The following is a 15,409-nucleotide window of genomic DNA, read 5'->3' as shown; positions in this document are numbered from 1 at the left end:
AATTTGTCACAATAGAATCTTTTTCTCAAATTTTTGTTTTACTCACAGAAATATGAGTCCTTGTCCAATTTTTCTGATTTTCCCCCAGATGTGTTAGCTGTGGAAAAGAAATAGTTTTGGCATGAGAAAATAAACTACAAAAAGTGTAGTGAATGACAATATCATTTTGTAGAGTGTAGATTTTGTTGCTCAGAATTAGAAATTTATGGCTCCATGAAGTAGATCCAGTAAAACGAGTGATGATCACCGGAAGACAAAAATAAAAACAGCGGGGAAAAACTGGAGAAAATAAAATAAAATATTTCATTCAAGATTGACAGGAAATATAGCATGCAAGGGGAATGTAGAATGCATAAGATATTTGTTTGGAAACGGTGGTGTAGATGGGAAGATAAAGTTAAAATGGATTTCAAAGACATACGGAGTGATGGAGGGGATCGGATTGACATCTGCCCCTCCCATTGACTTTTGTAAAAAACCAAAATTGAAGGAAAGAAGAAAATACAGCACGTCAATATTAAATCAGGTGACTTTTTGTCAAAGTGTGCAACAATCAACAACTCAAGAACTGCTTATTTTATGGAGACAGATATTCTAGTCAGTAGGACAGAAATATGGAGGAAAATAATACTTAAAATATAATTAATTAGACAGGGTTATTGAGACCTGTAACATTACAGCACAACAGAGTAAAGCAAATGAGCATAAAATGTCTCTTCAAGAGTTTACTGGTAATTATTTAACGTTTTAATGTATTCTTCGGAATATTTAGTTATTTGTTATTATTACTTGAGCTTTCAGTACTTCTGTGACAATCAACACCACACCAAAACTTAAAGTACATTGACAGTACAATCGTGTATTTAGTTACATTTTAAATGATTTAAATATATCAATTTTAGAGTCTGAGTGTCATCTCGTGTGTGATCTACTCCAGAAATATGCTCAAGTGTGAGAGGAAATTATTTTATTTTTGAAAGCCTGTTACACTGTTCCTAAAATATTCTATACCAGTGACATCATAAATACTGCAGAAAGGAACATTTTCATGGCTAATCTATAGTTTTAAGTCACAAGTAGCTCTGTAATGTAGGAATAGTGAAATGGATTGCTAATGTACATTCTGGTTGGCACCACAGTTATTTTATAAAACTGAAGACTGTAACACTCAGATATCTGTTCCAGCCCCTTCCACCCACCAAATCTGCATAAATATAACATACATATACAAATAAAGTATCATTATCATAATAATAATCACTATTATTATCATTCATCCAAAGATAATTTTATTATCTCTTATTTTATTCGCTTTTTATTTAGTGAAGCTTTATATACTAGTAGAACAGATTATATAACATTGAATAATAGGTTGATCAATGAATACTGAGTTTGAAAGGATGTGGAAGGAAGCGATCATGATGTAGTATCCTGGAATTTACTTGCAGCTACATAGGAAAACCCTACAGATACCTCAGACAGGACAGCATGTCCCTAGGCCAAGCTCTGAATTTGGAATTTCCCAAATATGAAATAGGAATGCTACCCACTTGGCTGCAATGCTCGGTTTAAGTTATCTTGTGACAGAGCCTTCTCTGACCTGCTGTATCACAATGTAAACATTCTTTCCTTGCTCTTCTTTGTGTATTTTTTGTGACTTGATCTCCTCAGTGTTTAGCTATTATTATTGTTTGGTTCATATTATATTTTCTCAGTCCAGTTATTGTGGTTATAGAATTAATGCTTTGCTGAATGTATAACACAGCATTGCATCTCTAATCATGTTATATACTGAAGCCATCTTCAAACAACAAGCTCAGCACCACCTGCTGTGTTAAGACTATAGGTTTCTGATCATGATCTGAAATAATGACTCTTAAGGCGCATCCACATTACTCATGCTCATGTGATTCGCTATGCTTGCGAGTAATGTGTATGATATGACAAGTCACGAGACAAGCAAATTTTAAATTTTTAATTTAAAAACTATAGCCAATAAATTAAAATACTACTACAGCCTATACACACTAAGAGTAAATATATGGATCCTCACGTGCTGAAGCCTGGCAAGATTTACGAGCACAAGTTAAAGCCAGACGAGTCTCCTGATGAGAACAAGCCTGGCGAGCACGAGCACGAGTAATGTGGACACGCCTTTATACTGGACACTGTCAAATGTCTCAAGTGTTCTTTAAAAGATGATATTTAAGGAACTCAAACTGTTATCTTCAGGTGTGAGGGAGGAAAGTTTCCTACTCAAGTGTGTCTATTATAAAGAGGTAGTCTCAGTCACGCAATCAATGACAGAAACATATCCATTTTCAGATATGTTGTGCTTTAAAGAGCTGAAGATGATGGACAGTATAAAAACAATAGTTATACTCAGTACAATGAGTTGTTTTACATCACATGCTCGTGAACATTTCAGTATGACTTGTTTACTGAACCAGCAAAATTACAAACAATATGCTATCAAAATACCAACATCTAACACACATTATGAATAACAAAGGGAAGTGATGAGCACGCATGTAATATGTTTCATATTACAAGGCCCCAAGCTATAATCATGTCATGCAGCACAGGTCAGACATATTTCATGCTACCACCATCAGAGGGGGTCAAGGAAATCTGTGAAATTAGATTCATTTTATGTCTTGGAAATTATCTTAATTATCTTAAAAAGTGTCAGATGAAAAAGAAGAAATTATGAAATCTAATATGTTTATTCAAGTATATTCTATAACACTTGTCCAGTAAGATTTCTGGTAAACTTATTAGCTCTTCTGAAATATTTCTCTATATTTAACTGGCCAATATAATTTAGAATGTATCATTTTGAAAATTATTTTTGAGAAAATTCTTCTATCCTGATGCTGGGGTCAGTATGTGCTTCAAAAACATTGGTACCCATCTACTAAACTACGCAGAATCAGATCACAGATGGTAAATATGAGTTAACTGCATATCCATGTCTGGCATGTCTCCGTGTCTGAGGGTGACTATGAACACTTCCACATGCAACTTCTGAAGCTGAATCTGATATCATGCAATAGCTATTACAGAAGATCTGTGTGCTTATGATCGATTTCTATTTACATGTATTTGTAGTTCAATGACGCTCTCAGTAGCTCAAACTATACAGGATGTCCCAGGAGGAAAGGATAATATTCTGGAAGGTCATAGTATTGGTCATTCTAAGCAGAAATGTGTATGTGTACATGTGTCCTATTCTGAACTGTTTCCGAGATAGAGCTATTTCACTGTGCAGTTCCAAAATTGTTGATAAGAAAGAGATATTACATACTGTTTCTAATACCAGTATTTATTGTCCAAGTGACAAAGTTGGTACAGTTTACCTAGTATAATTTTCGAAAATTCCACCGTCAACATCAATACACTTTCCACCTCGTGTGAGGACATGGCGTGTTGCTCATCTGTACAGTGTACAGTGTACTGTACAGTGAAATAGCTCTATCTCGGTAACTGTTTGGAATAGGACATGTGTACATACACACTTTCTTTTGCTTAGAATGGCCGATATTGTGACCTCCCTGAGTACTAACCTTTCCTCCTGGAACTTTTTGTATAGTATTAAAAGATTACATGACAGTGAGTAATGAATCAGAAAAATGTTAAAGGAAGTGGTTGTGACCTACTTTAAGGTACTATCCCACCAATTATCTGCAGGGACTAATAGAAAACAACATGATAAACCACAATCAGAACAGTCAATGTCCCAGTCAAGATTCGAACCAATAAGTACCCGAATAAAATCATAGAACATTATCACTAAATAACGTTTCATTGTCTGATTATATGCCATTATGAAGTGGTCAGTTCATGCTATGATTGACTAACAGCTTTCTGAGTCCTCATAATGCTTTCTGCTTCCTTTGTTATTCAGAATGCATTGGTTCGTATGCTCACAGTTACTTACACTGCTCGACATGTTCAGGAGGTGTAACAGAACGCTTGCTCAACCATTTCCAGTTGGGATTTCCTGTTCTCACCAGAAAATGACGAAATTCTGCTTCTGGTGAAGGAAACTCATGTTCTGAATCATAATGGTATTTGCAATATATCCTGCAAACATACGAGTAGACGTAGAGGGTTAAACTATAACTGACATATTACAGAAAGTTGCTTTAGAGTTAGAGTAAGATTTGGTGGTGGGGGGGATTTTATGACACTGTCAGTAGCTATACTTAGCAGCACTGACTACTATGACCCTTGATGAATGAAAAACTGGTAATAATTTGGAAGGAAGCAGTCATGGCCTAATCAAGATATTATCCTAGCATTTATCTGTAGGGTCTGAGAAGGATCATGAAAAGCTTCAATTAGGATAGCTTATGTCCCAACCTAGATTTGAACTAAGTATCTCCTAAATGCAAGTCCTGGTAGAACAACCTTCCCAGTTTAAGGAAGCTATATTTCTTAGCCACCGTACACATTAAAAAGCAAAACATTTGAATCAAGGTTAATTAAAAATTTGTGTTAGAGAAACACAAACACTGGACTACTGAAGCTGGTGAAACTAATTCTGTAGATATGGAGGTATGTATTGATGGAAACAGGTTACTGGTCAAACATCTCTCATATCACAACAGGGGTGCATCTAGAAATTAAAAAACAAACAAACATTTTGAGTCTTCAGTTCATCTGTTTTATTTTTCTAACATGTATAATGATCATAAAATATTACCCCATAAAAACCCAGAATGAATTTCTGGACACTGAATCTGAAAATCTGACATATTGTGGCATATACAATCAAAGCAAGAATTACGGAGTCAGAACAGCCAGTCATTACTAGGCAGTGGCCCATAAACAACAGAGGTATGGTATTTTCTGCGCAGTCCATGCTGATGGCTGCACATGCAACAGTGGAATACATCATACCATTGTTAAGCAATAATTGCATTGCAACAGAGGAACAGTGCTTTCTACATGGTCCCGGTTGAGATGTTGTATACAGGAAAATTTAGGGAATATTGATTCTCTCATAGACATGTGCGTCTTTCAAAATGGGGATTCCTCTTTGATGAAGGAAATGTTGGTCTTTTTATGTAGGCACTACCTTTGTTGCACCATAGTTATATACTTGTGCTGATATTATGGTGCAACAAACATAGCACCTACATAGAAAGACCAGCCCCTCCTTAATCAAAGTGGAGGCCCCATTTTGAAACACACACATGTCTAGGAGAAATTCAATATCTTGATACTGGATCTTGAGGAGATTGGAGCCAGGAATAGCTGTGCTGGCAAAGGGCAACAGCAATATAATGGACCAACCGCAGTTAGTTATTTACAGAATTGTTACAGTTCAGTTTTTATGAGCCGTTGCTATGAGAAGCTAGTAGCTGAGGCTGGGGACAGTTTGGGAACCCAGAGGAAGGGAAATGTCTGCCACTGGAATCCACTACCAACAACAGCAGTAAATATGTGACTGCGGATATTACGTAGTTTGTATGTATTAGTGAACGGTAAAGTGTATTCACGTACTATTTCAATAAATCCAGTAATCAATCAAAAACATTTCTGTATTCACACTCCATACACATGACATTTAAACCTTTTAAAATGTGTTTCTAAACCCTCTTTTGTAACTGTTGTATTTAAATAAGACTGAAGTAATTATGCTTCTATGATGATGTTCACATTTTATTTATTTTGTCATCCAATTGCAGTTCAAAAGTTAAAACCAACTTTACCTTACAATTTTCCATAGCACTGTTCCAGAAATTTTGCAGTAACTTGAATGGAAGGGTGTAAAGACTTAGTTTGTTGTGTACTTTTCTAATTATATGAAATTATTTATAATTTAACGAGTGAACAGCTTTTCCATTTATACATTAATAATCTATTACTTTTAGCCTGAAAATCATAATAAAATTCACAACCTCCTAAGATTCTTTTTTGAAGACCTAGGGCAAAAGGAAACAAAAGTTTTGGAATCACTGCTCAAAAGCATACACTTACCAGTCAGGGTGAATTCTCCAATTGTCTCCTTGGAAGAATTGTGATACATTAACCCCTGAAAACCAGTGAAGCATACCTGTATTAAACAATTTAAGAGTGTCAGATGTATCCTGCAGAGAAAATATAATAGTATTTGGCAAAGAGTATGAACTGCAAAGCTCATCATTATGAAATTATTCTCCAGCCTCCTGTTACTTCATCCCTCTTAGGTCCAAATGTTCTCCTCAACACTTTCTTCAAACACTATCGGTCTATGTAAAATTTGAGGTTTTCACGGTGGTGACTATGAAGAAAGCAATCTTCTTGGATGTGGCGCCATGTAGATATTGTGTTAACCGATGTTTCAGACGAACGTATCACCTCCATCTTCAGGGTAGAAGAAGAAATCTGCGAGTGAACCAGCATGAGCAGGTGAAACATTCTGTTGCACCTGCTCGCCCTGGTTCGCTACATGTTGTCATTAAATATTAAGTTACTTACCTTCTGCATATTGCCGGCGAATCTCTAGTTGGGCATTCACAGACACTAAGCCATAGTGGTCAGGCAGTGCAACAACCAGTGTGAATGGAGTGTTATCAATGCCAGTGTAATAGTAATGGCGTTTTGTATATGAGGCACGTTTCTGAAATTCACCAAATGACCATTATTGGAGCTACATTATAATACACATCTATGAAGGTTATGCTATTGCTGGATATTACCTTGCTTTAAGTGAAGACTTGGACTTAGTCTGAACTAAGCCTCCATAGTCTAGGGGTAACGTTCCCACCTCATGACTCAAGGTATGCGGGTTCAAACCCGGCAGAGGTTGTGGAATTTTTAAGGGCAGAAAAATTCAGGGAACAAGTCCTCCGGGAGGGACTTTAAGCCGTGGGTCCCATGTCGTAGATTTATGGCACTTAAAAGATCCTCATGTCTCTAGGAGACCTCTGAGCAAAATTAGGTAAAAAGTTTCCTGCCCAAGTGGTTTCCAATGCCTCCAGTAGATGGGGAGGTTATCGGGTACCGTCNATCTTATGTTAAATATGAATATTCCTTTATGCCCTCAAAAAGCAGTGGTTAGTTGTGGCTCACTGATACAGATCAAGCAACTTCAGTTATTACCTGGCTCCATTAGCAGAATATATTGCTCATAAATAAATATACAGGAAGTTCAACAGAAAACCAATCAAGGGCAGTTCCCAATGTTCTGTCTTACAAGATTTTCACCCTGGTAAATACAAGGATTAGTGCAAAGTGGTGCCATATATTCTGGTAGAAAATTATTGACATTTTGGAAGAACCTGATACCTCCATCTTCAGGATAGCAGAATTTGATGATGTGTCTTATCTCTTGAAAGATCCACTGTTGCTCAGAGCGCTAAAGTAAAGTGAACAAGGTTAGTTCTTTGCCCAGAAGGCATTGACTTTAATCGGTGCAGATGCTTACCATATCATCAAAATGGTACTTGACATCCAGAGTGGTTGCCCCAGTACTCTGATTAATAACGTCACTTCGGAACTGAAAGGAAAGGCATACTTATAATAAAGCTCAAACTCTGTGGCATCCTCTAGCTATATATAAATGAACTACAAAAAATAATTGGAGTTTGGTAATGCATTTAGTATCCTGTCTGTCTTTCTGTCTATGGCTCAACAGTCTTTTGTTGGACCTTGGCTGCCTTTTCACTTTACTAATCACACACACGGTCGGTAGGACTCTTTGGATGGGGGATCAGCCTGTCGCAAGGCCACTATCTATACACAGAACAACATGAACACATAATAAATGTACACAGACATCCATGTCTTGAATGGGATTCGAACCTACAATCCCAGCATCTGAGTGAGTGAAGACAGTTCATACCTTAGACCATGCAGCCACTGTTATCGGCAGTATTCTAACTAGGAGGAAAAAAATCACTGTTCATCTCATCCCAACTTTCTTGGTTAAAGATAAAATTAACCCCACATGTTTGCACCACTCCACAGTGGTGTCTAGGGGTCAAACACTCACATACATTTGATTTGTTTCATTCTGGTCCATCACACTAACAATATTATAAAAGATAAAACAATTCCATCCAGTGTGACTGTTGAAGTTCTTATTACTTCAATTCTTAACACCCTTACATGTTTCGGCCCCTACAGACCATCATCAGAGGGATATCGATACTCTTTGGAAACCACTATTACAATGGGTGTTCTGAATGTTAAAATATGTACACATATAGAGTTTGTAATGCACAATACTTGTTATATACAAAATCCAAAGTTTTCACAACTACAGTGGTTGTCTTGGTGTATTAAAGTTTTTTAAAACTTTTGTTATTTAAGTTAAAATTTCTAAACCGAATGGTTCGTGTTCCTTCTCTTATCACCTTTCTTGATGTGGTCCCCATCAACACCAAGACACCAAGGTGTGGCAAACTTATGGTTTAAATCATATTTGGCTTACTGGAAGCAAGTTGTTGAAATAAGTTGTGATGGCAAATATATACATCGGCTCCAAGAGAAATTAAATATGGAGTACCACAGGGTTCAGTGCTTGGACAATTATTATTTTTTTATACATAAATGATCTGCCTTTGAATATCAAAGAGGCGAGGATAGTTTTGTTTGCAGATGATATAAATATTTTGGTAACAGCTGAAAAGGGACACATCCTGCAGCAAAAGATAAATAAGGTAATGAATGAATTATATGGATGGTTAAATGCAAATAATCTTATACTGAATACTGAGAAAACAACAGCAATGGCATTTCATAATAGACAAGAAAGAAATTTGATGAAACCTCAAATCAAATTTGGCAAAATGGTGATCTGTAAATGTGAAACAAAATTTCTAGGTATACATATTGGCGAGCATATGAAGTGGAAAGCACATATGATATTCTTAAGCTCAAAACTTGATAAAGTCTGTTACATGATAAAATCCCTTAGGGATGTAACAAGCCGACAGGTTATAAGGAGTATTTACTTCGCTCACTTCCATGCTTATTTGAAGTATGGTTTAATTTTCTGGGGTAGCAACCCAAAAAGTAAAATTATATTTAAATTCCAGAAACGAATTGTTAGAATAATTAGTGGTGTGAGTAGATTAGCATCATGTAGACAACTTTTTAAGGATTTAAACTTACTTCCACTACCTTGTATGTATATATTTGGAATAGTATGCCATGTTAAACTACGTTAGAAAAGTTAGAACAAAATAACGTAGTTCATGATCACAGTACACACCAGAAGTTAAATCTCCATGCTTAGTTTTGCAGAAAAAATACCTATAAGAAAGGAGTACTGAACATGGGAATAAAATTATACAATAAAATACCAAATAAAATTAGGGAGATAGAAAAAATGAGACAGTTTAAAAAAGGTAATGAGGTCATATCTGGTACAACACATGTTTTATTCTGTAGAGGAATATGTGTTAGATTAAAGATGGTATGTTTGTGAAAGGGGGGTATTTATTTTTAATTATAGAAATTGAACTATTGTATGTTTAATGTGTATGGAACGTTTTCCTATGACAATGATTTGACGAGGAAGGAAGAATGGATTGATTGATGTGAAATGGATTGAACTGGTTACTCTGTTGGGGAATTTAAGTTGTCTTAAATTTTTAATATAGTTTTATATGGTATGTTGGACAAGTACACAATTTGTGTATGTAGTTAAATATTATAGTATTGTTGACTTTTATACAAATAATTTGACTTATTCTGTATCTGGAGGCTGTATTGCAAAATGTGGATTTCTGGAACCAATAAAAATATGAATATGTATAGGTATGTATATACATACTCTGAATATGGCAAGAGGTGGGAGTGAGTAATTACCCCACAATTATGTTGCAGAATTTCAACTACTGGGAATCAAACCCTGGACATCTAGCCATAGCTACTTACATAATCTGGCTCATCCTTTTCCTATTAATTATTTAAATGCTCCCACTGCTAATAATTAGTAAATTAATTAAATGATCGTTGGCAGCATTTTATGCATGAAGAGGCTAAAAACTTACTTCACGCAGTTTTGGATTGAAATCCCTGGCTTCTCTGCGGTCATTCACTAGTTCAACCTCTGCCATGTCCACGCTGTTGTAACTGGGTTTGAGAATACCCTGGAACTGAAAACAGTATGAAAGTATTACATTTACTACAATCTTAACTATTCAAGTAATCTTTGTGCATCACTTAAAATTACAAAAGCTTAACATTAATATCATAAACAAACAGTGAACAGTGAGCAATAAATTGAAAAGGCTGTGGAAGTAAGTGTAGCCTAATTTCCTATATTATTCCAACATGTACCTTGATGAACTGAAGAAAACCACAAGAATCTCGGTCAGGAGAGACGGTCTCTGGGCTGAGATTTCAAACTGGGACCTCTGAACTGGACCACTCAACTATGACATTTGTTAAATACTGTAACACTTACATACCACTTAGCTGTAGGATGTACTCACCACTGGGCGGAGGTCAGGATGTGTCAGTATGTAACCATTGTTTGTGATTACAAAGGCATATCCATTTACTCCCAACTGAAAAATAAAATATATTCTTATTAACTGCATATTTTACTAATAATTAAATTTGTAATTTCACTACATAACTCCTTCCTGGTAAACTTATTAGAAAATTGTATGTGTGCAGGTTTGAACACACTTGTGTATGTTCTCTGGTTCAGAAACTAATTTATTTTCATGGAAAATAGTGTGAACAATATAATATACGATTATGGGCACTGCAGGATATTGGGGGGGGGGTCAGGTTTCCAAATTGATGCAGCCAGAAAATTTGTTTCAGACTTGTGTCCGAGCTGTTTATGGCTATTTTTACTGACTGCCCCAGAGTATTCAGGACTGAAGAATATTTTCTTTTAAATGGTTTAACTAATATTTGGTATATTTCTTTCCTTCCTTCAAATTTGATTTTCTTTTCTTCCAAAAATCGGGGGAGGGGCAGATGTCTGTTTTGCCCAGCTCCTGTTCACTGGTACCAATATACAGAAAGAAATTTCATTGTTTTACATCTTAAAAATTATCTAAATGATGCACATGTTTTAAAGACTGATAATAATATAAAACGATAATCTCCTATACTGAATGTTGACAATGTTGTTGGACGGTCTCACGATTAAAACTAACTTACTTACTCATGGAGCTGAGCCCTTCTGGAGGAGCCGCCAATTCTGCAGCTACTCAAGAATTTCCCATCATTTTATGGAACCCGAAGATTCATTACCATGTTCACAAAAGCCCTCCACTGGTCCCTATCCTGAGCCAGATCAATCCAATCCATACCATCCCATCCCATCCTATCTCTCTAAGATCAATTTTAATATTGTCCACCCACCTACGCCTTGGTCTTCCAAGTGGTCTCTTTCCTTCTGGCTCTCTCACCAATATCCTATCCACAATTATAACTACAAAGATTATTACCATCATAGATGTGACAGAATGTAGATAGCTACTTATCTACACACTACCATATCCTAGCAGACTTTAATCTCCAGTGTTAATGGAGGTCGTTGTCATCTGTGATGTGGGACCATGTATACTTGTAGATTCCTTCAATATGCTGGTAATAATCTATAAGACAACATGGTGGCACATCCAAGAAGAAAACAGTTTTCATAGTCACTGCCATGAGAATCTTAAATCTCACGTTCAGTTTTCACATGGCCCCTGTGATCAGTCATATAAATGAACTGGATGAGTAGTCTCAGTGACCTCATATTTCCCATAAATGCATGGAAAGTTATACAACATACTTATGTTTAAATTCGCCTGAAAGAACAAGCATATACAGCTCATTAACAACAAGGAATAAACCCTCCAAAAATGAACAGTCAATATATCAAAACTACTCTTACACACCTTATGTGGCACCATCAACTTCTGGATATCCTGTATTGGAACATCTGTGCCTGCCACACCCAACAGATGTGCAATTCTTGTCTGCACCACAAAAAGAAACAGATAAAAAGTAAGTTACTTTGTACTAATGTGCATGATAACTGAAAATGCTGATTGTAACACTCAAAATCACACATCACACTTCTGTCAAACACACAGCCCACAGTACAAGGCAATACTGTGATACATTTCTTCTTAATGTTTCTAGGAGAAATGGATTTATGTAATGGACACCCAAAACATGCTACAAGAGAGTAACTAAAATAAAAAACTGAATAGAAACTTAGTTCCTCAGTATAAATAACCTGATATGTGAAATCTCTGGCTGTGCAATGAAATGTATCTACAATTCACTCAAATTCTACAAACATTTTCTAGGATATCAGCACTTACAACTGAAATATATATTATTTAAGGTACATATGTTTCACTATATATTTTGAAAAGATCTGTCACATTGTTCATATGATAGACTAAATCGGTCACGCTGAAACATGTATTATAAACAATGATCTCATCATTTTAACTGTATTTGAAGTATGTAGAATGCCCGATATGTGCACTATAGGTGTGACAGGGAATATCATTTATTTCAGGGATCATGAGTAAAAATAAGAAAGTAAAGTTGACTCTGTGCTTAATTAAATAGCTACCACCCCTTGGGGACATATGAGGGAATAGAGGTATAGCTCCACTATTCTTGAAACTGGCACTAAGATTCGCTTTGCTACAAATATTAGAAATGGCAAAGTAAATAGATGAATGAATAAAGATATCTCAAGAGGCCAGGTCATTAGAAATGAGATTTTCCATAGCCAAACATTATGTGCTACTTTTTAGAATGAACTTGGTTCATGAAATAAATTCTCTTATTTTTAAATAAACACATATTCCATTATGATTTGTTCCCTTCGAAAAGCGGTATCGCTCCACTCTTCTTCAAGTTTCCAAGAGTAACATATAATTTGAAGATTTAAAACATCAGTTGCTGTCACTACCAATTTACATGAAACAAAATTTAAAGCAATTTCAAAAACAGAATGCATTTTTATTAATTAACCCTAATTTGAACACTGTACATCAGTCACTGGTGGTGCACTGGTCGCTGTGAAGCACAGAGTTGTGGAACAAGTCAACAAAGTAAAAATCCTACCTGTACCAAAGAAAAAAGTGAAAAAATATGCATGGTATTTTAATGATCTAATATAACGTGGAAGGGGATTCGGCACATACTACAGGAACCCACAGAAAGAGGCTAATTTGTATGAGATATCTGTTTACATCATGAAAACTGTAAAAATAAATTATAAATAAGTATTCCATAATTTTGACTGCAATATTTTGGGTAAGAGATTTTTTTTAGTGAGAATGTAACTTTATCCTAAGTCTCTGTAATTCTGTGGTCTCACAGTTTTATGCCTTCTGTCTTGCCTTACCTCTATTTCTGTTTTGAAACAAAATGTGTCAAAGTCATGAGACATGACATATTTAAAATCTGCAAGTTACTAAGTTACTGAGATCATCTATATGTTCCTTACACAAATTCTTCATGAAGTTGAGTAATTAACTGAAGATGAACTAGAATATCTGAATGCTTTTTTTCTATCGTGGTCTTTCAAATTTGTATCCATTTACTTTTTCAAATTTTATTAACATTTATTCAACAAAATAGGTCAATACATATAAAATGTTCTTAAAATAACAGAAAATTATCCCCATTCAAATTAACCTGGACGCTTTCTATAAGAACTGTGCACAAAATTCTTAAAATGACAATCACCTTATTGCTCTGAAGCTAAATTAATTAAAAACAAATGTTCTGATACACCTTGCAAAGAAATAAAATTCGGGCTATCATCCAAAAGATAATCTAAAACAAAAGGCATAGAATGTCAGTATTCTAGCCTAATGATAACAAAGACAGACAAACACACATACATACTTACACAAATACAGAGAATAGTTTATAGTATTATATGCGACATCGGCTGCGAGCATCTAAAGAAATACCCATGCAGGGTTGAAGAATCTAAGCAACAACTACGTAGTGAGAGATTAATTTCCAAAACCTACCAACTCCAAGTAAATATTTTTAAGAACTTTAAAAAAAGAATTAAAAACTCTACTTTTCAAGCCTAGAAGTATGTAAGGAAGTACTGCAGAGGGATTCAGCAGGTTTTTGTAAGAAATAGTTGCAACTCTGTTTTGGCAAGACAAAGGTTAAATTCTAGCTAAAGACTTCAGAGCATAAAAACGCCTATTTCTATAATGCCAAGCATATCCTTTTACTACACAATACTACCTTTTACTGCTGTACGTAGAATGAGCATTCACTTGCCAAAACAAGGTTGATAAATGCTATCAACTACAGGTGTTAATTTTTTGTTTTTATAAATGGTACCTGGCATAAAGTATCATAACACAGCTTTTAAATATTTGTATAATACCTTAAGCTGCAGCTTGTTAATAACATATGTATGTACCAAATAATTTGAGAGTAATAAGTACAGGCGTGTGAGGGAATAAGACCATAATTTGACGTTTCAATTACATTTCCAGAATTTCAAGTGTACAACAATTATGGGCCTTTGAGATATAATTTTTTGCTACCCAGGCATTTAAAAATGTTACAAACATTTTCAGATTAAACTATAAAATTATATTTAAGCATCCTGTTGCATTAATATATGATTTATTTCATATAATATATTTCTGCCTCCAATGCCATTTATTAGTAGTCACCCTTCTTTCTCACATGTTTTGGCCTAAGTATAGGTAAAGTTGTCATATATGGTAGTATTAATCAAAACCAAAAATATCGTATATTCTGTTTTTTTTTTTGTTTGGTTTTTTTCCCCCTACTTTATTTGGCTTCTACTAAGCAGGTTCTGTATTTACTACTATTCTTTTAAACCCCTAGATGTGTAAAGCAGTGCCCTAGTAATCCTTCATAACAACCACTTCTATTGGGGTATAGAGTGCCAAAAGTGAGTTGCCCAGTAAGACGGTATTTGGGGACCAAAATTGTGATAGTACATGATACATATTCAGAACTTAGAAATTTATAAGAAATTGTTTGCCTTTATTTCAAGTTTATATCTTATCTGCACTGAGGGCTGCAACAGATGGGATTATGGTAATAAACAGCATGACTGTCAGTGATGAAACAGACTATGCCCAGTGTATCTAACATGGGATTTGAACCCACTAATCCAACATGCATCTGGTCCAAGACCACCTTACTTAATTTTTCTTAATTAGCTTAGGTGGAGTTCAACTGGGTCCACTCAGCATGGCGGCCACTGATTGGCTTATTCTAGCCTGCCTCTTGTGATTATGATAGTGAATTTGGTGGAATGAAGATTGGCAGGGGAAACCGAAGTACTCGGAGAGAACACGCCCCAGTGCCACTTTGTCCACCACAAATCCCACTTGACCAGACCCGGGATCGAACAGGGGCCGTTGTGGTGGGAAGCCAGCGACTAACTGCTTGAGCTATGGTGCGGCCAAGACCACCTTAT

At 35.6% G+C, this 15,409-nt stretch overlaps 1 protein-coding gene across 3 annotated transcripts in view; it reads right to left on the bottom strand.

Moving 5' to 3' along the window:
* Positions 1 to 15,409, bottom strand: part of LOC111873619 (voltage-dependent calcium channel subunit alpha-2/delta-3) — a 67,124-nt gene that overhangs the window by 24,316 nt on the left and 27,399 nt on the right. For 2 of the 3 annotated variants that reach the window (XM_033755132.1, XM_023868489.2), the window contains 8 exons: positions 11,850 to 11,930; positions 10,437 to 10,511; positions 9,993 to 10,097; positions 7,418 to 7,489; positions 6,469 to 6,610; positions 5,989 to 6,043; positions 3,941 to 4,086; positions 47 to 97 (listed from right to left, as the gene is read on the bottom strand). In XM_033755132.1, coding sequence (XP_033611023.1) covers positions 47 to 97; positions 3,941 to 4,086; positions 5,989 to 6,043; positions 6,469 to 6,610; positions 7,418 to 7,489; positions 9,993 to 10,097; positions 10,437 to 10,511; positions 11,850 to 11,930 — 727 coding nt within the window. The remainder of the gene's footprint in view (positions 1 to 46; positions 98 to 3,940; positions 4,087 to 5,988; positions 6,044 to 6,468; positions 6,611 to 7,417; positions 7,490 to 9,992; positions 10,098 to 10,436; positions 10,512 to 11,849; positions 11,931 to 15,409) is intronic. The other variant, XM_033755133.1, reaches the window with a different exon arrangement.

This window comes from Cryptotermes secundus, unplaced genomic scaffold (genome assembly GCF_002891405.2).
Source record: "Cryptotermes secundus unplaced genomic scaffold, Csec_1.0 scaffold644, whole genome shotgun sequence".
NCBI lineage: Eukaryota > Metazoa > Arthropoda > Insecta > Blattodea > Kalotermitidae > Cryptotermes > Cryptotermes secundus.
Note: the sequence above shows the minus strand (reverse complement) of the source record. Positions and strands in the feature narration are given on the sequence as shown.